General features: G+C 42.2%; 1 protein-coding gene across 21 annotated transcripts in view; it reads right to left on the bottom strand.

The window, feature by feature from the left end:
• The window catches only part of LOC101465762 (adhesion G protein-coupled receptor L3), a 266208-nt gene that overhangs the window by 106791 nt on the left and 131458 nt on the right, over nucleotides 1-27959 (bottom strand). For 15 of the 21 annotated variants that reach the window (XM_076881846.1, XM_012919994.3, XM_076881845.1 and 12 more), the window contains exons 5-7: nucleotides 20320-20429; nucleotides 3696-3710; nucleotides 232-1032 (exon numbers count right to left, since the gene is read on the bottom strand). In XM_076881846.1, coding sequence (XP_076737961.1) covers nucleotides 232-1032; nucleotides 3696-3710; nucleotides 20320-20429 — 926 coding nt within the window. The remainder of the gene's footprint in view (nucleotides 1-231; nucleotides 1033-3695; nucleotides 3711-20319; nucleotides 20430-27959) is intronic. The other 6 variants (XM_076881844.1, XM_004554470.4, XM_076881853.1 and 3 more) reach the window with 1 other exon arrangement.

Here is a 27959-nt window from a genome sequence, read left to right on the forward strand (position 1 = left end):
CTAGCCAGAAGGCTAGGATTCTGCTACGTGCCTGCCATCTGAAATTGCATCATTGTTTCATTGCAGAAAAAAAAGTAACAATTCAAATTTAATGAGATCCTCATTTCAAATTCTATGTGTGCAAATCAAATCCACTGCTCATGTGATGTTCCTATGCATTCAGATTCTCTTACACCTTCAAGTCTTTCAGTGCCATTTCATGTATATGAAAAATAAAGAAGCTGGTCTTACCTAGCCTGTTGTCCAATGCTCCAAAATCAAGAGAGTACTTGACAACGTGGTAATTGTTCCAAACATACAGCAGATTGTCCCTGGGGTTATAATCCACAGCAGCAATGTACTGATAGGAGTTGGGGAAAGGGATGTCCAGGAAGCCGTCTTTACTGAGTTCTGTGTTGTAGATGTAATCGATCTTGTTTCCCGTCGCTTCATTGTCATCATCCTCATACACCGACTTCACCACATAAAGGATTCCGCAAATCATGAAGGCGTTGGATGCCGAACGCTTGTCATACGCCGTGTCCCAGGTCCCCTCAACGCGCAGTGTGTAGGGATTGAGTTGGCTGATCACAATCCGCCCGTTGTTCTGCTCGGTCGCGTAAATCACCCACAGGCCGTTTTCGTCAACAGCCAAATCAATGTCTGATTTCCCTCCCCAGCGGTACGGCGACGTGTCGTGGTAGTTGGCGTTGGCTATGATGGCCTCGCCGCTCTTGATGCGAGTTCGCAGGTCAAACTTGACAATGTTGCGTGTGCGCTCCTTGTTGAAGAAGAGCGCCCCGTCGTAGACCACAAAGCCCGTTCCGTCAACGCGATGCGGAAGCTTGTAGGTCGTTGTCGGCCTTCCAGCGACAAAGTCTTCTTTGGATGAGTATTCGGTCAAGGTGTCCGTGCGGTAGGGTGTCCAAGGCATGTAGTAGATCTTATCCGAAGCTTGAAGAGGGTCTTTGCACCAAGCTCCGGACTGGTGGTCCGATTCAAAGAGATGCTCGCTCTGGTACACCCTCCGCAGAAGCCCTGGGCACAGGAATACTGAGGAGCCAAAAATGGGGAAAGACAATTACAGAGTTACATTGGCAGGTATTAGACAGACGAATCAGAGACAAACTTGAACAGGTTGAAATCTGTGTTAAGATGGGCAGTTTTAGAAGAAAAGCAGATAAAAAAAGATTTGCGTGAAGAACACTGATAGTTAGAATTATTTGGATTTTATTACTAAAATTAAACAGAACACAATCAATAACAAAAAAACCCAACCCACAATGAGCCTTTTCATTATTTCCAACAGTGTCTCCAGTGCAGTGAGCACTGCTTTGCTTTCAATTACTTACTGTAGTCTTCAGCTGTTACATATGATACTTCGACTACAGTTACCGGACCCCAGAGGCGGGTAGTTACAATCTGTCTGAATAAACTGGCTTTGAGTTTGGAGGGAGAGAAGAGTAAATGAAGTCAGGGTTATCTCTGCTGACTTAATGCAGAGCAGAAACGAGTCAGAAGTCACTGATGGAACTTACCCGAACACCACTAACTCGCCCACAGAAACACACACAAATTACCATTTTGGTTCCCTTTAGTTTCAGTTAAACTTTGCACAATGGCTTCTTTTCACATCCAATTAGATACTGTGCCAGGGAAGAAAATAGGTTTCATTCTTCTCTTTGGTTAAAGCACCCCAGCGGCACTTCTTAGTAAACAGCATTAAAGACACAACCCCCCCCCCCCAACCTAAATTTTTTGATAAATAGCTGCAGTTCAATTATTGGCCAAGGTAGAGATTTAGGAGAAAGAAAACAAATTAAAGTGACATCATCTGTGTAATGATAGCCTGTCCATTATTTCACCTACATGACATTTTTCAGCCCCGTGACATGATTTACAGCCCCACACACAATAAACTAATTATATGTAAACCGGTTTGTAGTCAGATCTGATAAAGCCAATACAGCTGGAGAGGGTCAATGGTGGAAAGCTAATTTTAGTTCATTATGGATTATCGTGGACTGAGACAATTATAATTTTCTTTTCTTTCTAAGTAGATTGCATCTGCATACAGAATTACAACAACAACACAGCGTAAGAGTTTAATACTGCAATTAAAATTGTACAAACAATAACACATGTAACAACGAAAGCTAAAACAGCAGACGAAGGAGAAACACAGGCAGAAAAGAAGGCACAATTAAGAGCTTCCCCCACTTTCAACAGGTTTGCTCCAGACGAATATCAGAAATAAAAACGATGTGTGCGAGAAGGCTCTCTCCGCTGTAGCAGGCCAGCAGCCTGACAGTGCGCTGACAGCTTCTAGCCGTGGATCCATTGAGAGGTAAAAGCTGCGGGCTCCGTCGAGGAAGAGACAGGGAAGAAAAAAAAAACAAAAAAAACACAGAGGCTTCTTTCCCTTGTAATCTCCTAAGATTAAACATGTTGTCTACCTGCAGGTGAAAATGTGGCGAGATGCGTCCTGTTGACATACAGCCTCGGCACACATCTCAGCGGTGCTCAGCTAAACGCTAAGAGGGCCGTTTCTATGGTTGAGAAACACAAGATGCGCTGGGGTACAAGGTCAGAGTCGGCAAGCTTTGTTCTGACAGCACACTGGGCTCTATGGAGGTTGTAAAATATGCTTTTTTGTTGTTTTCAAGGATGCAAGAGATGGAGGAGTGAATGGAAGACATTAGAGGAGCGATACAAAGGCTCACATGGCTTTCATGGGGAACTTCACAACCGTTACCACAGCACCGCCCGTCACATCGGTAAAACGTTTGTAACTCACCTTCGCTGCTCGTTCTCGTTGCTTTTGGTTTCGCGACACGCCACTAACTAATGACTACAACGAGACCGAAAAAAATGCATTGCCTCGGCCACTTCAGCAGAGCTCTCGACTCGTTTAATGATTTCAATCCCATCTTTAACTCGAACCCGGCTTTATATTTATGGCATCGTGCAAAAAGATAATGCGGCGCAGGTATCAAAGCCAAACTCATTCCATTTCTGCGGTTTGGCTTCGATACATCTTTATTGTTAACATCTGACAACGAACAAATTCTCCAGGTCGTGTTAAAAGGTAAGACTACAAACACGGTGCAAAGCTCCTGGGGCACAAGTGTAGCTTTAGCATATGTTTTGCAGCATCATACAGTGCTGATAAGGTAAGAATACAGCTGCTATGATTTATCCCTAGTATTGACTCTTTTTAGTCCCTGAAGGTTATAGTCATCATCATGTTAGAGCTATAATGAAAAATGCTGACAGCTTACTGGACAAGCTATTGATCAACCTGTATAGCCCTCTGCTTTAATATTATGCAGCTGATAACGCAGAGCTGGAAGAATTTTCAGTTATTACAGGGAATAAAAACACGCCGGGGTTATGAGATTTCAGCAGCGAGGAGGTTTGCGATGGCTTGGATATCAGAACCCGTGTGGTTGATACTGCTGATGAACAAGAAGTGAAGGCATGGGGTCGGAAGGTTAATTAATATTTTGGACGCTGCTGTACATGAAATTCCCTAACGGTGTTTCATGGAAAAACCAGATATTCCCCATGAAATGCATGTTGAGCCACAGTAGCGAACAACACAATGGTCCTACGAAAAGTTGCCGTAGCGGCCCGTCACCGGAAAATAGCAAGCGCGTGCCCAAATGGAAATGCAAGGTGACAAAGACAAAGAAAAGTTGTTGGTATTTAGTTACCTTTTTGTTCCACTTCTATTTTTTTAGGCATGAAGGGGAGAGAGAAAGAAAGAAAAAATACAAAGAACAGGTTAACATCATGATCACTGTCTTTATTTTCCAGACACTCCAAGAGAAACATGGGTTAGTAACAGAGGGACACACAAAATTTGATTGTCAGTTGTTTTTTTTGGGTTTTTTAGAAAGCAGACAGCGTTGCGCCTCATATGAGCCTGCTGGAAAAAGACAGATTAATCAACTCTGAAATTGTTGTAGAACATGCTCTGGGCTTTTGCACTGACGCCTGCACGGCAACAAAAAAACAAAGACATCGCTGTGGGGATGGGAATGTATGAGACGAGGCAGGGCTTTTAGAAAAGGCTTAAAAAACATTTCAACATATTGTCATTTATAGATGGCAGGTTTAAGCTTAATGCTTCTGTTTAAAGCTTATAGTTAGAGCAGGATCAGGTGACCCCGACCCTCCCTTAGTTATGCTGACCTAGGCTAGAACCCTTCCCGGCGTACAATCAAGGCAAAGGGTCATTCACTTCACATCATCATCGTCATCAACTATCAACAAATCAACCATATATACCCGTATTTACCTGCACATATACACCTCTCATTCACCATGACAGTTTTTCAGCATAAATATGAAAATCCTGTAATAATAATAATAATAATAATAATATTAATAATAATATAACGTATAACTATCCGCTGTGACTTGAAAACACTTGTTTTTAGAAATAAACCACAAGAAAGGAAAATTTATTCTTATTTCCATTAAGTAATCTACACTAAAAACCAATAATCCAACATTCACCCATGTTAATCTACTTAAATTGACCTAATTCTCCATATACAGCACAATGTGCAGCATTTCTTTTTAACTTAAGTAGCTTCTCTTAGCTTTGATTTCTGTATTTTGGCACTATATAAAATGCAACTGAATTTTCTCCAGTCATATAAAATGTTTACATATTGTAGACTTTTTAAAATGTTATGATAATTAGAAACTTCTGAATTCTTCAGAAATGTTTTAACCATTTTCAAGTTTGTTCAAGCGAAAAGAGAAAATAATCTGTCCAACAATTCAGCCACTGCAAAACACCACACATTGATTTAGCTCCTAAACTAATAATCAGACACTCATAACCTGAACAGACTGATGACAATAATGATGATTACCGTATACGATACCTCCCCTTATTCAATGGGATGCAGCAGATGATGTAAATCATTCTAAATTGACTGGTGCGACTGTTATTAGATTATTATAATGGATGACTTGCTGGATATTGATTTCACTTGGACTGAGATCGAGATTTAAATCTGCATAAACACATTCTTATTGACACACACTTGAAACATTGACATATTTCCAAACACGTTACCATTTGCACGGCAGACAGAGAGCAACGTTAGTATTAAACTTGAGTTTTATTAGTGGTCATCAGTGTTGAGGTAGTAGTTAGATGACTAAGTAAAGGAATAATGTGTTACAGCGCTACTCGTTACTCTAAAAAAGTGCTTATGTTACTTAATTACTCTCTGGAGTAAGTAACGCACAACCTGCTGCATTACTTTTGCATTACTCTGTAAATGGCCTGATTATCAGTTAATAAGTTAACAGTCTCATTAGCATAAATCCCTATCCTAATGAGGACGTATATACAGTCTTTCTTTTAATGCAAAGCTGAGAACAAAATCAATCCACTGAAATTCTACTGTAGAAATGGAGGCTACAATACTAATGCTGACCACTGCCTGTTTTGAAGATCAGCCTCAGGCGGCTGGTCTGGGGTCAGCATACTTTCAGCTTTAACATCATTCTGGGTGTTTGGCTAGCTTTGTGTTAGCATGCTATCTGCAGAGATCTTTGCAGAGAATTGAAGTTATGTTAGCAGTGTAAAGCAACTGTGTCTGTCTTGGACGCAGTTTGCATTTACTGTCACACCCTTAAAAATTTAAAACGATGCCCTTTAAAACTGAAATCAGGTGATGTAGTGCAAGTGTGAAGAAAGAAACATGCCTGTGCTGCTGTAAAATGTCATCTGATTGTAGCTCATTGTAGCCTGTTTTACCCAACACTGGTGGTCACCTAGCATGTTCAAATTTAGTATTCTCAGCCTTTCTATCTATCCAAAAAATATAAAAATAAACGATTTAAATAATAAAATTAAAAACCTGCTAGCTAAGAGATGCTAAATCACACAGAAGAGCTAAGCAGATCAGCAGAATCAAGTGATTAATTCACTCCAAGAGATCTCTCTCGCATTAGCATTATCCACTGTGAATAATAACTCCATGTACTTCTGAGTTCAGCTTCATCACGGTGACTTCAGGCGAGAAAATATGTTTCTCACTGATCTACTTCTGTTACTCAATTCAAACGTTAAGTAGCTCATTTCAAATTTAAAGTAAATTTATGTAGCATCTCGTATTCAAGTGGGAGCTTGAGTGACCTATTTTTTTAAACATGACTCCTGCAAGTAAGGGAAAAGTAAGAGCTGTTTGCAGTCTACATCTAAACAGGCACGCCGAAAGCCTGCTGAAAACAAACTACTGAGCCTATTACATCTTAACTCTATATATAATTCTTTTTTTCCGTGAAGTGAACAAGCCTTTTATGTCAGACATGGCGTTTTGTCAGTCTCCTTCATTCGTAGTTGGCGTTAGCATCCACCCCGTGCGCCTGCTCCTGTCCCTTCCCCTTCAGTAATCCCGGTTCTAATAAGAGAGGATTAACCTCTGTTACTAGGGCTTACAAGAGTCCTCTCCTCCAAATGGAGAGTGCAACAGAGTGAGGTATGGAGGTCAGTGGGCAGGGGGCAGGTGGGGTAAAGTTTGAAAGATGGGAAAGTTATTAGAGGAGAACAATATTAATGAAGGCACTGAGCCAACGAAAAGGAGCGAGAACGAGGACGGAAAGAGCACGAAGGAGAGGAAAACAACGGGGAGGGGAGAGGCTTGAACAAGTCGTCTGTGTTTGTCAGATCATAAACTGGTACAGCACAGCACCTCATTAACAGAAAACACTCCAGCTGTCACTGCAACACAACAAGTCCATACCAAGCGCGAGCAACCATTGCTGCATGTGAATCGCTGTTACCGACACCCCAAATTTGCCAATAACTCTGAACAGCATGCGGACCCCATAGATCAAATCAAAGTAAACAGCCAAACGCTACCTGATCAAAGCCTCCTCACCTCCCGTGAGCAATGGCCACACAACGGGGACCGCGGGGAGGCCGGCGTTTCTGATTGAGCGATTGCTAACAGCGCCGAGGCGAGAGGAGGGTAACGATCTAAAGAAAAAGGCATTAGTGGCGGGGATGTGAGAAGCGGTATACAACGCAATCATCGGGGGAGACGGCGTGAGGAGGGAGTAAAGGATGTGGATGAAATCCCTGACAAGGAAATACACCGCTCCCTGGGCGAAGTCCAGCACGGCGGCCCTTTCGCTCGACCGGACGACACCGCCAGATGCAACAAGGTCACCCATCAGAACGCTTGAACCGACTCATGTTTCGCCGTAGACAGTACAGACTGAGATATACACCTGCGATATGCGCCTTGGACAAACTCAGTCACACACACGCAAGAGAAGCAGCGGGGAAAAGCAGAGATGGAGAATTGATTCATTTGAAAAGCTTCTTTACTCCACCGCACCACCCCCATTGTGACCTTAATACGATTTTGGTCACGGCTGTCACTGAGTCACTAAAAAGCACTTAGCTCTCTCATCTCTTTCTTTTCTCTCTCCCTTCTCCTCGCCTTTTTTCCTCTGTCCCCACTTTCACGTCTGAGAAACTATCAAAAAAACTATCAAAAAACACAAGGGTCCTTCCAGATGAAACGCGAACCCGGCGCGGAGCCGTCGCATAAAAGAGGCCCTCGAGCATCATATTCATTGACTCGACAAAATATAAATGATCCTTTGCCTGTACCCTATATTTGAAACATTTGATGGAGCCTTGTCCCGATGGCTTCGGAGGGCTATTCGTGAGTTATATACAGCGCTATGTGTCAGTATTATTCACTATAATATCTGGTTTTATTATGGCTTAAAAATTAAGCTTAACTGTAGCCTTTACTCTGCATTTTGCTGGTCGAACTTTTGTAGGTCTTTTTACAGCCAGAAGTTACCATCTGTACCATGCTGGACTGCTCAGCTTTCAGCCAGCTACCTTGATTAGCAAGCAGCAGCAAACTGTGCTAGGTAGCAGACTAAGAAAACACCATTATGCCTGTCACCAAAACAGAAGCCCAAACTTCTTGGATGGTCTATGCCACACAGTGTGCCATGTCATTTGTCAGATTAGTCCCCGACACAGCAAAGGCAGCTGAGAGGGCGAGTTCAGAGACTGGAATTAGAGGAGGTGAAGCCCAGCAGTCAGCACACCAGTCAATCAGGTGGCCACGGACGTAAATTTAAGCCTTAACACTATCAAAACTGACGAGTTATTTGAAAAAACTCCACCGCCATCCAGCTGTTATGAAGGGGGGGAACTACCTATAGGGACCAAAGCTTTTTTTTTTTTAAATGCTGCTAAGTTAGTTGTTTAAATATGGGCGTCCTAGAAGCTTGTCTCCCTTTGTGTTTTTCATCTGTTTTATTAAACTAATTTAAATGTCGTCTTGATGCACGCTCAATCATCCAGGTGAGTAAATCCCTCAAAGTCGATTCTGTTCATATAAACGTAGCGTTTTGTGGGAGAAACGTTTCGTCACTCATCCAAGTGATTTCTTCAGTCTCGGCTGACTGCAGGTTTCCCCAATCCTATGAACAGTGATCAAGGAATTGACCTCCCAGCCCGCTGTTCCTTCAGTGATGCTAGTTTCAGTTATTGTACAAACGTACTGTTTATAAGGTTGGGGAAACCTGCAATCCGCTGAGCATTGAATGTCATTTATATGCTTACAGTTGGGGAGATAATAATTTGATCCGCTGCTGAATTTGTAATTGTGCTCACTTTTTATGGTAGTTTAATTTTAATCAACCAAAAATCCAGAAAAAAACATCATCTGTTGGCATGGGTTTGCCAACAGATAAAACTTTATCTGAGATACATTTTTTTTAAAATGTAACACGTTGCCTCAAACAGCTACATGCTGGCATACCTGGAGGCAGCCCGGTGCAAGCAGGATAATCTTTTAGCCACAGAGAAGCATGGGTGGAGCAGTTTGAGGTTGCAATGCCTAGCTTTAACACACCTCAATGCTCCCGCTCACTTCCACAACCTGATTTATCTAGGGACTGGTCCAGGGTTAGATAACCAGTTGACTCACTAATCTGGGAACATCGGAAACAATTACCCAGTGGACCGTGAGCACGCTACATGCAAAAAATTAGCTATTGTGCTGTGAAGAAGACAAAAACAAGCAGAAACATTAGCAAGATGGCTGAAACAAACCGGAAACCTATGTACGGCTTAAAAAGATGCACGTTACCGGGCACTAGCTGTTTATCTTTCAAAACATGCCACAGTTTGGGGGATATAAACTTCACCTTGAGTTATGTAACTAACAGCTGAACATTGTGCAGTCAGCGCAGGTCAATGTTTAAGGTTAATCAGTCACTGCTCTGCCACTAGGTTAAGTCAAACATCCACCCATTAACTTTCTTCCGCTTACCCAATGCGGAGTCAGCGGTCACAGGTCACAAGGCGAGGTAGACCCCAGACTGGTTGCCAGTCTATCACAGGGCTAAACCATACATTTAGACCAGAAAGTGTAGCTGTAGCCATGCCTCCCCTAAAATGTTCTGATGTAGCGGTGGCTGGATCTAAGGTTTGTTTTTTGCACAGGGCGCACTGAATATATTTTCATAACATTACAGGAAAGCAAAAGGCAAACTTGATCATCTAATCACGACGATGAAGTCACTTTGCAGAGCATGCATGCTAATGCAGAAAGCACCGCAGACACCGCCGTGGTTGGCCATTTTGCTAACAACCTCCCCTCCACCCCCTAAATCCCCCATTGGCTACAAATGAGGGCAGCAGCTGTTCGTAACAATGAAAAACTTAAAGGAAACGCAATAAGGTTTTTGCTTGTGTGCATATACATATTTCAGTTTTGACAGTTTAGATAATATGATTATATGCACCCCGCCGCTCAGCAATACCATACCCTATAAAATTCAATTTTAAAGCCTCTGTGTAACACAGTCCTTACTTCATTTTTCCCCCCCACAAGATTTCAAGTATAATTTCCACCTGACAGGTTGCTGTGCAGACCTCTCACAGCCCACGTCCTGCAAACGGCGAGCAGCTAACAATGGGGATCTTTAGCCGCTGCGAGCGCATACACGCTGTCATGTGAGCGGCAGCTGTATGGATTTTCATTTGAATAATTAATGCTTCCCAATTTCACACTAATGGTTGAGAGGTATCAGAATGGTATCATTAGCCACTAATAGAGATTCATGGCAGAATGGCAGCAATATTTTTTGCAATACGGCCCCCCCAAACACCCCACCCTGACACACTCCCGTCCCCCCACCCCACTGTCTCAAGCAGGGAGTTGCAGAGAGCAAAACCCTCAACTCCATCCCATCAGCTTTTTAATTAATGACACAAATTACAGGGCTTTGAATAGCATGTGCCTAAGGATGGGGGAGGACACGCAGGCGGCCATCTCTCTTTCTCTGAATTCTCTCTTCATCTCTCTCATTTTTTCCCTATCCCTTCCCTCGCCTGACGCTCATGAGTCTCCCATACTATCATTACAGGTTCCATTTCTCAACAGCCCTCTTTTTTTTTTTTTCTTTCAACCACTTGTCTGCTCTCTTTGTGCTTCCTTCTGGTACTTATTCAATCTCCTCCCTAGCGTCTCCTTTCTGTCTCCATCGCTTTCTGCCTGCCTCCTACTGGGAAGCAGCTATGCCGTCCTATAACCTTGACAACGCAGGATGCTGTGCGCGCGCGCGTCTTCTTCTGTCTGTGCGCGTGTCTGTCTCTCTTTGAGGGACAGGTGCAAGGACTTGGCGCTCATCCAATCTGCTATCAATGTGAGACCGACCAACGGAGGGAGAAAAAATTTAAAAAAATAAAAACAAGGGAATGCTCAGCAAAACAAAATTAAATACATTTTTATGGAACATAGCAGCAACTGGAGCAGAAATAACCTAATTGCACCTCCTAAAATACGTCTTGATTTTCAAGGACCTTGAAATTATGGAGGAGAACAGCGGGGTGGAGGTGGGGGCGGTGGGGGAGATTGTGGAGGAGAGGCAAAAATAACTGTAGTGTTTAGTCTGGTGTGCGGCTGGACGCAGAGGAGCACCAGCGAACAAAGAAAGGGGAAAACAAAAAAAGCTTTGATTAGTAGGGTGATCATTAAAAAGGAGAGACCCCCTGAAGAGACCGATCTGTAATTAGTAATGTATCCTCGACACTTGGCACCCCAGCATCTCTTCAGACACATGTGCGCGAGTGAGTGTTTGTGTGGGGCTGTGTGCAGTGGGTGGGTTAACACTGAGATAAAAGCTTTGCTTGTGTTACATAAATGGGTGTTTATGAACATTTCTGCAGCTCTTTCGGCGATTGTGCATTATTTTTTTTTAAACAACATAAAAAAGAAAGGCAACGATGATGCTGTATGTATGTCACTGAGCAAAAACAGCAGCTGCTACAGCACAGGAACCTGATAGATTACAGCAGCTTATTCAGCTATTAGTGGGGGGAAACAGCTTCCACATGTCCAGATTCACCCCTTTAACACGGCCATTTATCCACACCGGTAATCACCGCTTCCCTGTGCAATTATATCGCCTCTCAACTGGGAACATCATTTTTTTTTCCAGGGGATAATCCCACCCCTAGAAATGCCATTTTCTATTTTATGTTTACCTTTTAACCACCGTGGCAATCAGGCAAACTCTGTTTTAAAATTAGTGGCTATCAATTTCATTTTCTGTATATGTGCATTTGCTTAATAGTAAAAATGTTTTTAGTCAGAGTACCTGGCTATATAAACACAAGATTTCAGTTTCACTGTAATATCTACAGTCATGGTAAAAAGTTCACATTAAGGATTTATTAAGACTAGATTATTCTCAGTTGCAGACACCGACATGAACGGCTGAGTGCTGTAGTCCTTCCTGTTCTACTTCTTTATAGTTTGCTTGAAGTCCACTGCCTGAAATTTACGTCACAGGGACACTAGCAGACTCACAAACGTGGAAATTATAAAGTCCTCTTTACTAGTTCCATAGGAATACTGTGGGAATTAACCCTTTAAGACCTACCATAGAACCAAGTCCGCCAGAGCTTACTTTATATTTTTACATGCTGTAGGGCCATTTGTGGGAGCATTTCAAGTTACTATACATTAATACAACCATTATAGCCCAAATATTAATAATATGTAAGCATTAAGTCCATAGTAACTACATAAATTACAAAAAAGTGCAATAAAGTACAAAAAAATAGAAAATCGTTTTTGTTTTCATATATTTCTAGTTAGAGAAATTTAAGAGGTTTATCCCTCAAAACAGTAAATACAAAAAAGTTGCACAAAAGAGTTTGCAACAACAGGAAATTTATTTTGAGTGTCTTCATAGTTTTGTTTTTGAGATACACCAATTTTTATATACTGCAGGAAAAACGAAAATAAATATTACAATCCAAATTTGCAAAAAAACATCATGTGCATCAAAATAAACTATTTTCAGCAGTGCAATTTGAGTTCTAAGCATCCCAGAAACTATTCAGAAAAGCATAAAGTCAAACATGACTTTTAAAAACACCAGTATAGGCTTATAAGGCCCCGAAGGTAAAAAACTACATTTTCCGCAAAATGACGTCACTTCCGGTTTCGGGCAGGTCATGGCGGACATGCGATAGTTCGCGCTGATGGACGTAGGAAGTGTTACAAACAGCTGATCGGATCGGCAAAGTGTGTTTCTGGAATATTATGTTTTTGCTGCTGCAAGTGCTTTTTATGCAATTTTTGCAAAGCTATATGTGGAAGGAAACCATGACCTAGGGCAAGCTAATGGCATAAGATGTAAGTACAACTCCTCTGGTTTCATATGCAAAAAAAATTATTGTGCTAGCTCACGTGGTTCCGGTTCTACAGGGATTTAAAAATAGTTACGCAAAACGGAGCGTGCCCGCTCCGACCGGTTTTAAAGGGCTAAGAGGGTAAATAGTAGCCAAGTGCTGCTAGTCAATCCACTCGATTAACTGATCATCAGCAAGTGTTAGCACCTCTATAAAAGCATAGGTTGTGGCAGTTTACTGCTCTGGAACATTCAGATGTGTGTTAACTCAATGCCAAGGATGAAAGACATTAAAGTGTTATAAGGCCAAGACTTCTGGAACAATGGTTGTTGGACAGATGAGACCAAAGGTGAGATGACTGACCATGTGCCAACACAGCACATCAGCACAAACATCTCAAACCAACCATTAGTCATGGTGGTGGAGGGGTGATGATTTTGGTTGGCTTTCAAGCCACAGGACCTGGACACCTCAAAGTCCATAAACATTAACTATAAACTCTGTATACCAAAGCATTCAGAGAGCGTGAAGTCAACTTTGGCTAAAACTGACTCATGCAACAGGACAATGATCCCAAGCATAGCAGCAAATCTCCAACAGGAGTCCAGAAAGCTTCATACTGACTGAAATGCTGCGGTGGAACGTTAAGACAGCTGTGTACAAATAAATCCCTGCAAACCTCAAATGAACTGAAGGAGCATTGTAAAGAAGAGTGAGCCATAATGTGGTCTAGCTACATCTGCAAAGTACCAGATGAGTTTTAAATGTCCCGGTACATGAGGGCTTGAACTTGCACGAGGCTGTACTTTCTTTATACCTCAAATATATATTCATATGAGCTTGTATTTTCTTTTCATTGTTAATATTACTTTCAAACTGTGTGGAACTTTAAAATGCATCCTTTAGGAAGCTTATTTTCACAAACTGAGACAGAAATCTCTACTTGAGTTGCACATTCATCCATCACACTCTCCAGTTTTACTCCTCTGAAGGGTTTTACCCTGAGTTTCATTCATGGATTATTCAGAGCTGAATTTATGGATTTTTTTTTATATGACATTTATTTAGTTTTCTAGTCTGTGGACAGTAGATTGATTTAACAATTGATCCATTTTAAAACAAAATAAAACAAGAACTTTTCTATGTATTGCCTGCAAACCAGCACATAGTTGGTTGAATGATATCTCATTTCTCTTTTTCACACCAGGCATTTTGAATAGTCGCAACAACAAAATGCTACTATGTTTCCATTAATATCAACTATGTCTTTGTGTCCCACTAAACTGCAACAGTGTGACAGGAAGCCAGCATGAACACCCTAATTGGATGGATTCGATAAAGGGCCCCCCCCCCAAAAAAAAATAGCAAGAAGTTTCTGACCAATCAGTGCGAATTCAGGCCACTGCACCAGTGTGAATCTGGAGTGTGAGATATGTGGCAGGAAGTCACAGTCGTCAAAGCATACCGCGTGGGCTGGGGAGTGGTCAGCCATCTCTGAGTGATGAGATGACATTACAGGGCCCCTTCACACATGGGAGGAAGTGGAGCTGTTCGCCCAGGTGGTAAGATTAAAAAAAGAAGGTGTCTGAACAAGCAGTCTAATGCTCGCTGGCATTTCAGCTGGGAGTGAAGAGGGTGTGGTTTGGTGATGTATCTGCTGTCACAGTACTGACTCCCACGCAGGACCTTATGAACGTGGACTAGAGAGCTCAAGGGCGAAACGCCACTGAACTTCCGTACAATCTGCTAAGTAGATTTACAGATAGCATCTAATGGGGCGATCTACTCTTCAAGAAGCTTAAATGTTGCTGCGAGATTATCCGAGGGGAAAGAGAGCTGACTGGGTGCTCGTAAGGGAGAGCGCTGACGGTGTAGGAACGCCGAGCGCGAGCAACTAAATCAAATCAGATTTGTGCCTCGACATCACCATTTCTGTTATTAATGATCCAAAATCCTTACATGAGTTCACAGCAGCGAGCCGCGCACCCTGTTGAGACGCAGACTCCTGGTCACACAGGTGGTGTTTACTTTAGGTGTAACCGCTGCGTTACAGACTCTGCAAATCGCGCGCATTATAACCAGGCTGCAGTGTAAGCGAGAGCCATGTGTACAGCATCGATTTCACAGTTTAACCTGCCAACAGTGAAGGATAGAGACTGGTAGCAGGTGCTGGGTAAAACCTGCCAAAACAATCTACACCATTATTCAATTACGGGCCCCCAGAACCTGTTAGGTGTGTTGTTATCACTGGCGAAAAGAATTAAAAACCAATTAGGCAAGTTTGAAACGAGAAAAAAACAAAAAGCGAATGGATGAATAAATATGAGAAATTACACCGCAACTTTACGAGGCGTGAGCTCCGGGATTACTGCGGCCCCAATCAAACGAGGCAATCGATTCCATGATCGTATGTCCTGGCTTAGCTTCCAAAGAGTGAGCCGTATCTGACAGGGCTGAGCTGGATCCCACTGTGAAAGGCAGGATTTTACACTGTCCTTATTAGCTGCAAACAGTGGGGGGAACCAGTGGCTTATGTATAGCAACAGACTGCCAGCAGGTTTTTCCTCCTTTGTTCTTCCACTCTCTTCTTGTCTTCTGCCTTTCCGTTTCAGCTCGTCTGCCGAGCACAGTGAAGTGTAAGTTTTGCAAAGTGAACAGCGCAAATACATTTCCCTCATATCCACTACTTCATCTTTTTTGTGTTTGTGTGTGTGGGGGGCAGGTGGTGGGAGGGTAAGGGACATGATCGCCTGCCTGGATCATCGAAAGTGCACAGAAAGATACATGTAATTACCAAAAGATTGCGGTCGACGTGAGGGGAGGAGGACAAGGAAGACAACCGCAGGCTGTCAACGGCAGAGCACTGCAACACAGGTCGGAATCTTGTGCGACAAGATGGGGAAGATGACGGGGAAGATGACGGGCCTGCTGAGGAGATCTAAGCGCTTCATTACAGCCGAGGAAGGAGCGGTGGGTGTGTAGGAGGGAGACGCAGTTGTGTTGACCTCTCATGAGCTCGGCCTTCGGGAGGAGTTGTTAAAGTGGAAGTTACACCGAGAGAAAGACGGAGCGAGCGAGGAAAGAAGGCTGTAATAAGGCACGATGAGAATACGCTTGCATCTCTCCGCTTGGCTGCGGAAAGTCAAGGTGAGAGGGCGGGGCGGAGACAGATGTCAGCCATAAGAGCGCGCTCGTGTTTATGAGTCATCATAAAGGGTCAGCGTGTCACTTGTGCCCGAAGTCGGCCTTGCTAATATGTGAACTGCACAGAGGGGCGTGTGCAATCTGCTGTGTTGCAAAAAGAAAGAGTCGTCGGGCAGATTAAAAATTAGTCATGTTCACAGGACTCTGATGAATTCCTGAGGTAAATACAAGCGCATGCTATTAAGCTTTATTTAGTAAGAGCTTAATGTTTCAAATGCAAAATGTATAAATTCCTTTTTTATTGTTTCACCTTTATGTCGGCGCTGCTTTCCCACCCTCATCGTTCAACGCGGTGGCATTTCCTCATCCAAGAAACTCGCAGCTCATATCGAATAATTATCCAGACAGCAGCTCAAATGAAAACATGACGGATCGCGCCGCGCGTGCCACAGCGCCAGCACGGGCAAACACTGGCACCCACAACGGTAATTGTTCTAACATTTCTTCCATTACAACTGATGGAGCGGGTCGAATCGCAAATTAATAAAATCAATATTGTATCTGCAACATGTGTCCATCGATTTGGCACAGCCCTCCGCTGTTATTGACAGCGGATCCAATCGCACAATCTCGCCGGCTTATAGAGATGTGGAGAGGACGGCGGTAATTTGTCCTAAAAGGAAAAAGAAAGAAAAAGAAGCTCCTCAAGCAGAAAACAGATAAAAGCTGTCAGCGAAGGTGGTCGGGGAGAAGAGAAGGGGCAGATGAGACTCTGGAGTGAGGGAACAGAGGTGGCAAATAAAGGGAGATAGAGTGGGAGGGGTGGGGGAGGCCAGCGAGAGGACTTAAAGGACGAAATGTTAGAGAAAGTGAGGGTAAAAAAAAAAAAAAAAGAGTATTAGGATTGAGAGGGAGAGCTTGTCAGTGGAATACAGAGAAAGAAGAGTTGGAGTCATGGGTGGCTGCTCCTCTTATTAAACACTCAAATCCTTCAGTCAGTCTCAGGAACTCTGTAAGGAGACTTGTGTTAAAAGCCGATCCACAATTGAGCTGCCATGTCTCTATCCATACCTCATTTCCAATTAACACACAAACCACTTAAATCTATTGTGCTTTTTTTTCCTCATCCTCCCCATTGAGACTTATTTTCTCAAGACACGTAGCCATAATCAAACACGTAAGCATGACACACAAATGTGAAGGAAGCACTTTCAGTGTGATTCAGTCCAGCCAAAAGGTTCTGATTGATTCATCTGGGAGGTGTGAAGAGAGTTTACCGGGCCGTCACAGATGAATTCATTCATATCCCGCCACCGAATCCGTTTCAAATGCGTCTCCAGTGACCGCTTGTGATTACACTTTGCTTCCACACTCAATATACAAATAAACTGCTACATGACTGCTGCCATGTTTATGCATTGCCAGCAGATTTCTCGATCTTATGGCCATATCTGGGAGCGATCCATAGTTAAACCACACGAGGTGCCTCGGTATTTCTCCCTCGTGGAACCCTAATAGGAGTCCTGGGTATTAAAGCAATTAAGCTGCAGAAACTGTTTTACAGCATTATGGGAATGCAGTCAAGTTATGAGTTATGGTTTCTTTTTTTTTTACTGTTTAAGTCAGACTTATCGAGTAAGAGAAAACATTAAAGAGATCGCTGAATGAAAATGCCACTGGGTCCTGAGGGTATTGCAGAATTTTCCATCACCTTAGGGGACAATTGCATGTGTTACAGGGATCCAGACAGGACAGGAAAACCCAGCTTCTGCATTAGGCAGCAGCTTTTTTACAGCATAATATATGGAGCCATAATGTGTGTGTCTATTATTTTAGAAATCTGACACCAATAGAATAAATTGGAAGTAATTGTAAGAGGATGGGATGGGGGTGGAAGTCCTTATGTTTTTTCCATGCTGTTCAAGCATGTGGAAAGGGCAAAAATAATTTCATTTCCCATCGAACTGGAGGTCAATTACATTGCACCACTGGGATAAGGTCCGGCTGAAAACAATGCCTATGTGTTGGAGAAAAGAAAGAAAAAATGACTCCAACCTACACTCGGTGGACTGGAGTAGCAACAATGTAAATTAAGCAACCGACATAATCATGAGGAAAAAAATTGCCATGTCCATCTGAGTAGTCAAAGAGAGCAAGAATCAACCAATCGTATTGTTTCTCTATGATAAGAAAAAATAATGTCCACACTCCCAGTTAAGGTTTCGAAGAACGAGCCTCGTTCACTGATATGTGCACAGAAATATTCTTACACTGTGCAAAAGTGTGCGCGTGCAATTTCTACAGGTAAAATCTTGAGGACCAAATGATAAAATAATATCTTTTTACGTGTCAGCAAGTATAAAATGGTTTCTCACACATGTGGTAAGTCTTGCTTGCAAGTGACACTGGATGACCCATCTAGGACTGTGTGCTGCAGGCTAATTTCAAAGAATCAGGCCAGTGAATCATCGGTCACTGTCTCCAACTTGCAGCTTGATTATTAACTAAAGAGGGAAAAAAGCCACAAGTTTCTTGCAATAAACCAGTGTAGCTATTAAGCAATGTAGTTATTGTAGCCCTCGAGGACTTGTGCTGTCTTTGTGTTTAAAATGTTAGAATTAAACTCATTTGCTGGCAGTTACTGTGTGTTTTAAGAATTACCCAAAATTAAAATAGCTGAGATCTTACTGACCGGTAATAACCCAACCGGCCTAAAGCCCATACCTTAAAGCAGGGGTGAGAAACTAGGACTGTTGTGGAGGGCCACACCAGTAAGTTAAACTCAGTTCTGCTGAAAATAATTTTCCCTCTTTATTATCTCATTGGTAATCACACTAATAATAATTATAATAATTATAATAAAGTTGATTTGTACAGCACTTTTCAAAACTTGAGTTTTAAACTGCTTTCCGTGCGGCGCTCCACAACAGTCCCAGTTTCTGATGTAGCCCCTTGGTAAAAGTGCCCGCCTCCGCTAAAGCCTTTCTCATGATCTTGCGCATATTTCAAGAATCTAGCTACCTCATGGTCAAAATGGTAAACTAGTGAAATGCTTGAGTTCAAAAGGTTGAAAACTTGAGTAGATGCAAGTGTGACAGACGCAAAAAGTGACTGAAAGTGGGCTACTGTTCATTGCAGTGGCTTTATCCTTGTTAGTATCCCAAGACAATGACACCTAGGAAAGACAGTGGCACTGGGTGACTGAAATAGCATAATGTGCATATTAGAGCGAGGAATAAAAAGACCATTTGCTAGCTCTGGATCACAGACAAAAAGGGCTTTCACTTCACAACATGAAAGCTACTGTCAGGCCCACTACTGAGGGAACCATGTAAGGACATCAAATGTTAAAAGATGGCTTTGATTTGAATTACTACAACTCACTTCAATGCAGCCGCTGTAGACTACACAGCTAAATGCCCATGACTAAATATTTCCCCCTTTTTTGAGCATCAGGATTTTTGGCAGGCGTAATTATTGTGACTTTGGTGTTCCACTTCAAAGTTCATTAAAAAGACAATAGCAAAGGTCATATGGCAATGTCCATGCCACTTCCTTTAGCCTCGCCTGGATATCCTCTCAGCACGCTCATCCTGTCACCCCATGCTGATCCTTCCATTCCCTGTCCAAATGCTTTCACTTAGGTTATGTTGCAGCCTCACAGTGTTTTTCACCTGCTGCACTAATTAAATCATTTTTATTTACCCCCTTCAGAGATGCCTCACTAGTCTGAACATTAGCCGGCGTCCACTGAGCTGAACTGAACTGAGAATGAGTACTTTTCTTTTTGATGAAAGTCAAAACGGCCTTTCTTGCTGTGATGGAAATAGAGACTTGACATCATCAGACGTGATTCCTCAAAGATATTAATGCGCTTTGAACCGAGGGAGCTGATGGGAAGGTTGTGACAAGCGCCATTTAAAAAAACAAGAGAAAGCCTGAATGCATTATGGGATATATGCCTTACTCCGTTTTGGAACAGCAGCAGCACTAACAGGTTGACGAAAAACGGATTAAAAGTTCAAAAATGATTTGCTCGCTTCTATTTTTATAAATTGCACGGCTCCAAAAACGCCACTCGGAGTAAAATAAGTGTAAACTGTAACACTGTTGATCTAACTGATGCCACATGGAATTAATACGACGCAGGAAGCGTTAATCACCTGTCAGTTATAACAAAGAGACGGCTTGATAAACGCTACCTGCGCTGCATCAGCAGGTAGCGTTCCTCTAAACTGATAAACTGTATTATTTTTCACAGGTAAGCAACACTGTCATTCACATTTCGCTCGTGCAGGGTGTTATGTTTTCGGATAACAGAAACCATCGCGTGTCTTCGCACTCACTGCAGGGTCCTAATCTTTTCCACTAGACTGGATGACACATCTGAGATATTTAGTATTTCCGACCATTTCTGATGAGGCGCTGTTGTTAAGAGGAAACGAGAATGGGCAAGAACATTAGGAGAGCTGGGGGATACATACTGTAGGGCACACATTCATACTGGACTTCCAGGTATTTGTAGGTTCCCGGGCACGGGTCAGGAAATACGTCTGGTCCTGCCACAACAGCACACTGGGTCCTGTTGTTACATCTGAAAGCAAAGAAAAGTCATTCTGTTAAAATAAATAAATAAGTAAAGCATTAGATAATCACGTCCTTGTGAATGGCCACAATATACAGTGGCACATTAGTCAGACATTTAGTGTGTGGTTAATGAACTTTAAAGCACTTTATTCCGTAGAAGAGATTAAGACGATCACAAAGCTCCACTGTTTATGAACTCAACTCATCTACTTTTATGCCTCGAATTCACGGGGATACATTTATTTTAATTAATTTATTTCTATTTTTGGATTTCTCGGAGGAAGACTGACAAAATATGCCATCACGATGTCACTAAACCTAGAGACTACACTAACACAAAGTCTGTTACAAACTGGAAATATGAATGGAAGCAAATAAGGGCGGCCTAATCAATCAGGAAATGAATTCACACGTTTATCTATTTATTTATATTTATCTATAACTCCTATGGTTCAACTGCCGTTTCTAAAAACAGAATTTTCAGTGATTCAAGTCGATCCAGACACAAAATAGTTCAACTGTTTGATCGCTATTAGCTGTTAGTGTTTCTAAATTAATGCAAATTTCAGAGTTGATGTATTTTTCTTGTTGCATTTATATGTTTCTAGCCGTACTTTAGACCCCAAGCTACATTTTAACATAGATTCCTACGGTGTTTTATTCTTTACACTTCATCAAGGACTTCATCTACCTCTCATCCACAGCTAATTTTAGAATCACCCATTAGCCTATTATGCATGTCTGTGGACTGTGGGAGGAAGCTGGAGTACACAGAGGAAACCTACACAGGCACCGGGAGAAGATACAAGTCGCCACAGAGAAACGCAGCATTTAGATCTGAACCAGGAACCTTCTTCCTGTGATAGGATTGTGCTACCAATGCACCTCATAGACTGCATATATGGTGTTTTTCACAGCTAATATAATATATGCAATATCTCATACAACACATATGAGCAACGACTAGTGGATAACAATACTGACAAGAGACTTGTTTAGATATGCTGCCCTAAATAAAGTAGAAGAGAGAGAAGATAGCTCTGACATTGGAAGCTCTTGAAATTGCCACAGGCAGCTAGCAGCATAACAGCTGGTGGCTGTCTGCTAGGCAATGAGCTGATTTCACTCATGAACTGAACCTCTAAATTGTATTTGTCGTGATGATGGTCTGGGGAATTTTTCATTCAAATATCCAACAAATAACATGACTTGCTAACTGGTCATTTCACAAGCGAAATTTTAGTATTTATATCTGTAGTATGGATATTTGCACATACACACCAATGTGCAGTGTTGAGAAGGTTACTTTTATACATTTTAAATGTATTCCACGACAGATTACAGATTACATGCCCCAAAATGTATTTTGTAACGTTACTCAATGAGAGTAACGTATTCTGAATACTTTGGATTACTTAATATATTATCATGCTTTTTACAACTACATGAATGTACTATTGCTGTGTGATTTATTACTATTACTGAAGGATACTCACCATACCAACACCAACTAGATTTTTAAATTTTATTATAAAATGAGTAACAGTAGGGTGGACATTAGGTAAGGCTGCACTTTTTGCAGCGATCTCATATAGAAAACTATTCGGCGCGTATATAAAACAGGTGTTTGGGTTTCCACCGGCGTGGAATTACCAAAAATAGAGAGGGCATAGCCTAACATATGAAACAGGAAAAGACCACCGGATTACACCCTTAATTTCAACAAAGTAACTGTATTCTGAATACCACCTCTTTGAAAAGTAACTGTAACGGAATAAAGTTACTCATATTCTATATTTTAAATACGTAACGCCGCTACATGTATTCCGTTACTCCCCAACACTGCCAATGTGCTATGATGACAAAACTTGCTACCATTAGCTGAAAACACTAACATTTTGTCTCACTATGGCCTCTTCTGGCCACAACGAAAGCAAAAATGACTAAATTGATAAAACCGGGGCCTAAAAACTAGATTTCACAAAGAACTGTGTGATGCCACAGTGGCCACATCCACGTTTTGTATACAGCCAGCGCTTGAGAGACATGTTGTAAATGAATAACGATCATAAAGTTCACTTTAATTTAGGTTCAGGTGACACAGTCAGGGGCAAATTCATCTTTCTGTGAAGGATTAGAGCGGGAAGTCACGGACTTACGACCAGGCTTCAACCACATACAGGTAACATTGTTATGACTGCATGATGGATGGTGGCAGCGGCGGTAGAGAGGACGGAGTAGACACAATCGACCGAGTGCGAAATCAGCTCCCACATAAAATGTAGGTCTTCATTAAAAAACACAATTACGGTGCCTGTGGTAGTCTCATGTGCCATTTTGTTTTTGGCAGTCATCAATCAAAGCCCCACTCCATATGCACGGAGAGCCTCTCGCCACAGATAATAGCAATACTTATCTCACAACATTAACTCTTAAATCTTTTGACAGGTATCGATCTTTTCCAGCTCTGCATCTATTTAAAAAGTGAAGAAAAATGAGAGGATACGAAGGTGGGACAGGCTTCTGTTCAAAGCACCGGGTTGCATATGTGATCTTAGTGAGGCCCTCCTGCTCCAAGCTCCAGTGTATACAGGATTGCCATTCGTCAGATCTATACTCGTTTACAGACCGCCATTATATTGCCATATATAAAAGGTATTTATGCCCCACCAAGGCCGTTCACAGCGCAAGTCTTGTGAAGGTCAAGGCAGGGTCTGACACAATGATTCATACACCACAATTAAAGGATTCTCTACACCTTAATTAACATTGATTGGCTGCTGACTAATCAATCGCACCAGTGACGGACAAGCAAAAAAGGGGCCCCATCTCATTTCGAGCCAGCCAAGTAATGAGATATGGTCTGCCGACTCTCGACTCGTGTGAGCTTTATGTGTTACGTGACCAGCTCCCACCTCCTTCCAACATCCGCCTCATCTTCTGCCGCTCGCCTCATCTGACCGTCAGCACCATGAAGACTTAAACTGCAGGCAGTAAGCGCCAGTCGAACAATAAGAGGTCAAGCCTATGAAAGTGGGGAACAATTATCAGGGCTCATCTCTATACCCTTTTTCTTTGCCATACTTTCTGATTTATTCTACTTAGAGACCGGAGGATTTGTAATCAGCAGGTTCAAAGATGATATGTCAGAAAGAACTGCAAAGGAGATGGTCGGCAGAGATGCAACTAGCTAGAAGCTGGACTGGAGAGTGGATATTGCAACACATACACACATTTTTCCTAACTATATTGCACAGTAGCTGTTGTTGTGCAGAGTACTGAAGTACCGAGCTGATACCGTCTTTTAGGTTTACCGACGCTCACTGAGAATTTAAGCTATGATAAAATCCAAAAATTTAATCATACAGTGGTTTATAATAACTTACTCTTGAGGGAATAACATGTATTTACCATGTATTTAATATTATTGCAAACTTAATCCCAGCCTTATCATCCATCTTGACCCAAATCCCTCTTATCAGTCCATGTTTTAACCTACACACACAAATGCCTCCTAATCAGTGTTCCTATAGTGTCCTGAAGTCACCCAGACACTGAAAAATAATTACAATTAAATGTATAGATAGAGGGAGATGGAGGGAGAAGCTACGGACACCACAAAGACTTCACAACACCAATTATGGGTGTTAATCGGGATTGCGTCAGACAATTGGCACTGGTTTGATCCTTGAACTAGCAGTGGGGAGGGGTAATAGAGTCAGTATGAGGGATGAATTTAAATATGTATAGGGGTATGTTGCTTACACACAGCACAGCTCACTGAGGGAAGTAAACAGCAGGTGGCACGAGCTGCTGTAGGTATCGCCTTGGAAGGTTTCAGAGGCAATGAGACGCAAACGGATTTGTGTGTAGGTTCAATGGGCACATAAGCCCCTTACAGCGATGCAGTCCTTTCCATTAACCTGGCAGTATCTTAATGTGCTGGCTACATGTCCAAGCCAATGGCACTCTGGTGACAGATCAGATTACTGGAGTCAATCCAGTCAGTTCTTGAAAAAAAAACAACAGGAGCTGACGTTAGCTTGTTGCTTCAAGCTGTTTCTGGAAGTTTTTCTTAGGAGTGACTAAAACCCTAAAAGCCCGCTAAAAAAAGATTGCAGTCCCATAACAACAAACGGAAACTGCAGGCTTTTATTTGTACGTTTAAACCCTATTTTAAAACACTTGACATAATTCCGAGTATAATATTTTTTGTTGATATAGCTCATGTGTAGCATTCATTTCATTGTCATGTCATTTCTCAAAAACCCAAACAAACCTTTGTTCACTTATTCAAACTGTTATGTATTTAAATGGTTATAACCTGTTACTGTGACTTCATAATAAAATGAATCGGCTATAGCCAAAAAGTATCCCATGCCAATATTACTGTCAGGCTGAAAACCTGCCCTCAGCTCAATCCGTCACATGTCACATGACCTTTGACCTTGAAGGAGAGGTGACAGATCATGTGACATGATATTTTAAATCTTTCTACATGTTGACAATACACAGCACACTTGTCAATTTGCAACCAATAAATCATTAAGTTGACCTTGGAGACCTTGAAGCCAATTTTAACAGACGGCTAACATGACCCGACTCTACACACCTACGACGTTTTATCAAAATTCATCCATTTTTGAGTCACTGGATGGCACGGATGCGAACGCTGTTTTTACTTCAGATGTGTGAGCTGCGTCTATAAGCTCCACTTCAACAATTGTGAAATAAGTTAACCAGAGCGTGAGCGGATGCATTCACATAACTGTATCTCTGACTGTCAAGACAACTATGAAAACACAGCTGCCGATTTAAGAAATCTCCAACCAGAACACGCCGTGTGTCATTTGATGTGCTGTCCAACTTCCCACAGGGTACACAGCGATGTGGAAGCACCTTGGCTTGTTCTGTGAATGTAACGGGAGAGCGTGTGAACGATGTCATGAGGACCATTAAAGTTAAAGTGTTTCAACGTTTGAATGACAAAATGCCGCCATCGACAGACTGATGAAGGCAGCAACGTTACATACGGCGTGCCTGAAAAGGGCTTTAATGACACCAAATGACAAGGACTGCATCTGGATGCAATCATGTATGAGATATGATCTCAAAAAGACCATAAGAAACATTTTGCTATTTGGTCTCCAACTACCGCATTTCTATCCACATTCCCGATTTCCCCTCCCTTATAGCTTTTTCCTCCTGTTCCCACGTCTGCTGTTTGTTATAACTGGCAGATTAGAACTCAGGCTGCCAGCTGACGAGGGGAGATGTGGCACAAAGCAGCAGAACCCTATGTAAGCACAAACCGTAATCACTATAATCGCCGGGCTGATCCGGCTGCTGCCTGTGACGACAGTAAGTGGGTCGAGTCCCCTTTGGCCCGCTGACCACCGACGCAGGTCAAATACTGTATCAATGGATCAATGGGCGGATGGACGAATGGGTGAACAAACGAATCGATAAAAGAAAAGAGGACGGAGACATGCGAAACAGACGGGGACGGTGCGGCCGCTGTCAAAGACAGACAGATCCGTACACGTTGGAGAGTAATAAAAGAGAACTGGTGTGCACCACTGTTCTCCTTTCAGAACTCAATTGATTTATATCAGGAGGGAAATACCAACCCGAGTGGAAGAAGAGAAAGGTTTGCCAGTTTTTAAAGGTTCAGCGGGGGGAGGGGGAAAAATGCTTTGCTGCATTTCCTTCCAGCATGCCAAATTACTCTGAGCCATTTTCCATTTGTAATCCAGAATCCACATGAAAGAATTTCGCCTGAAGTAAGTCAAATATGAATGGAGACGTTTCAGCTGGCGTTCATGCACTTATTTTCGGCATGTATGCCGAAAATAAGTGCATGCTGTTTGTTTCCTGTGCCCCTTTGTGTGCTGTGTGCACATTTGTGAGGGTTTATATTTGTGAGGAAGGAAAGGACGGAAGTGAAAGAAGAAAAAAAAGTGACGGACGGGTCAATATCCCCGTCCCTCTGTTGGGACCCATTACGCTTTAGTGATGGTCTTCGCCACCCACGATCGACTTCATTCATTATCTTTCCCAGTTGCATGCAGCAACATCCATCTTTTCCCATTCAGCCTGTCTCCTGGTGCAGCACACACACAAACACAAAAGGAACTCACAACCTTTAAAACACCCAGAAAAAGAAAGAAAAAAATCTCAGAAAACATGATAAGAGGAAGTGAAGCGATGGCCTTGAACGCCTTGTGCATTTGGCTCCTGAGTAAAACCAAGAAGTCTTACAAGGTAGCAATTCAGTGTTGATTAGTGGAGCTCCTTTACAGAACGAGGAATTATCAGTTAAAGCCCTGGTGGAAAAGCTCCTGTTCACACAGAGAGGCTTGTTAGGGAGCATAAGCTTGAAGTTTTCTGTAACGCTGCTATAGAATAATGTGTTTTTGACGCAATTTGGAGTTACTTCAGCCACGAGCTGGGGATTATCAGACACATTAACTACAGCTAGTGTAACAGTAATCAGCCAAATTGAACTAATTCATTAACTCCTCCTGTAAGCTCTGAGGTATAACTCTTAAACCGGACTTTTACGCTCATTTCCAGCTCTATATTTCAGTCCTGGGCTGCACTAGAGTAGCTTTGCACGATTCACAGCTGAAGCTAATCCTTATATATACACCACGCTGGACCATGTGTGGTCCAGAATTATGTTCATCCTCACTCTGAAACAAAGTTTCTTCTGATTGGCCGCCTCTCAAAAAGAGAAGATCTGAACAGATGAGCATATAAATGAACGGCCCCCAACTCGATTTTGGTCATCACACTGTTCTCCAAAAGGAGGAAAAAGCTGTTGGATATTAAATGCTTTGCACGTATGCTTATCTCATTATTTCACACTATGGTTGGGTTCATAATAGAATCATAATGGGTCAACTTTAATATCCAGCGAGAATAGCACAGTACAGTATCTGAATTAAAGGTGAAAAACTTACGGGGAAAGAAAAAAATTTTTTATTAGCTTCTATATTTCGTCAGCCTTGATGATAAATTGGAAAGGATTGTTTCCTGGCAGCCAATCTTCTATAATCATAACCACATCATACCTGTTACTGGCAGCCCATACATCACTTAACATGATTGACATGTTTCTAGCAACTTGACGACTTTATTATAGGAGTGTGGACTTAGAAGCTAGGAGGAAATACAGTATTTGATTATTTTACTTATTTATTTGCTCTAGATTTCTCTTCAGGCTATGAGAATGGACTCTCTGTTATTTGGTTTACCCTCTGGGACAGTGTTCCTGGGCTTCCAGTGAAACCAGCAGATGTCCAGGCCAGGACTCGTGCGCCTGTGTGTAGGTCAGAGTTCACTCTTGAACTGACATTCAACAGAGCTAATAAAAAGATGAGCAGTGATCAGACAGTAAGAGATGATTTTGAGATTGGATTTCATCAAAACTGTTCCCTGCGTTTACTTTTACTTCCTACCTCCATGCTTCACTTCAGCCTGCTCAAACATGATTGGTTGACAGCACACATTCCCAGCGAATCACCTCAACCCA

Source organism: Maylandia zebra, linkage group LG3, assembly GCF_041146795.1.
Source record: "Maylandia zebra isolate NMK-2024a linkage group LG3, Mzebra_GT3a, whole genome shotgun sequence".
In the NCBI taxonomy this organism is placed as follows: domain Eukaryota; kingdom Metazoa; phylum Chordata; class Actinopteri; order Cichliformes; family Cichlidae; genus Maylandia; species Maylandia zebra.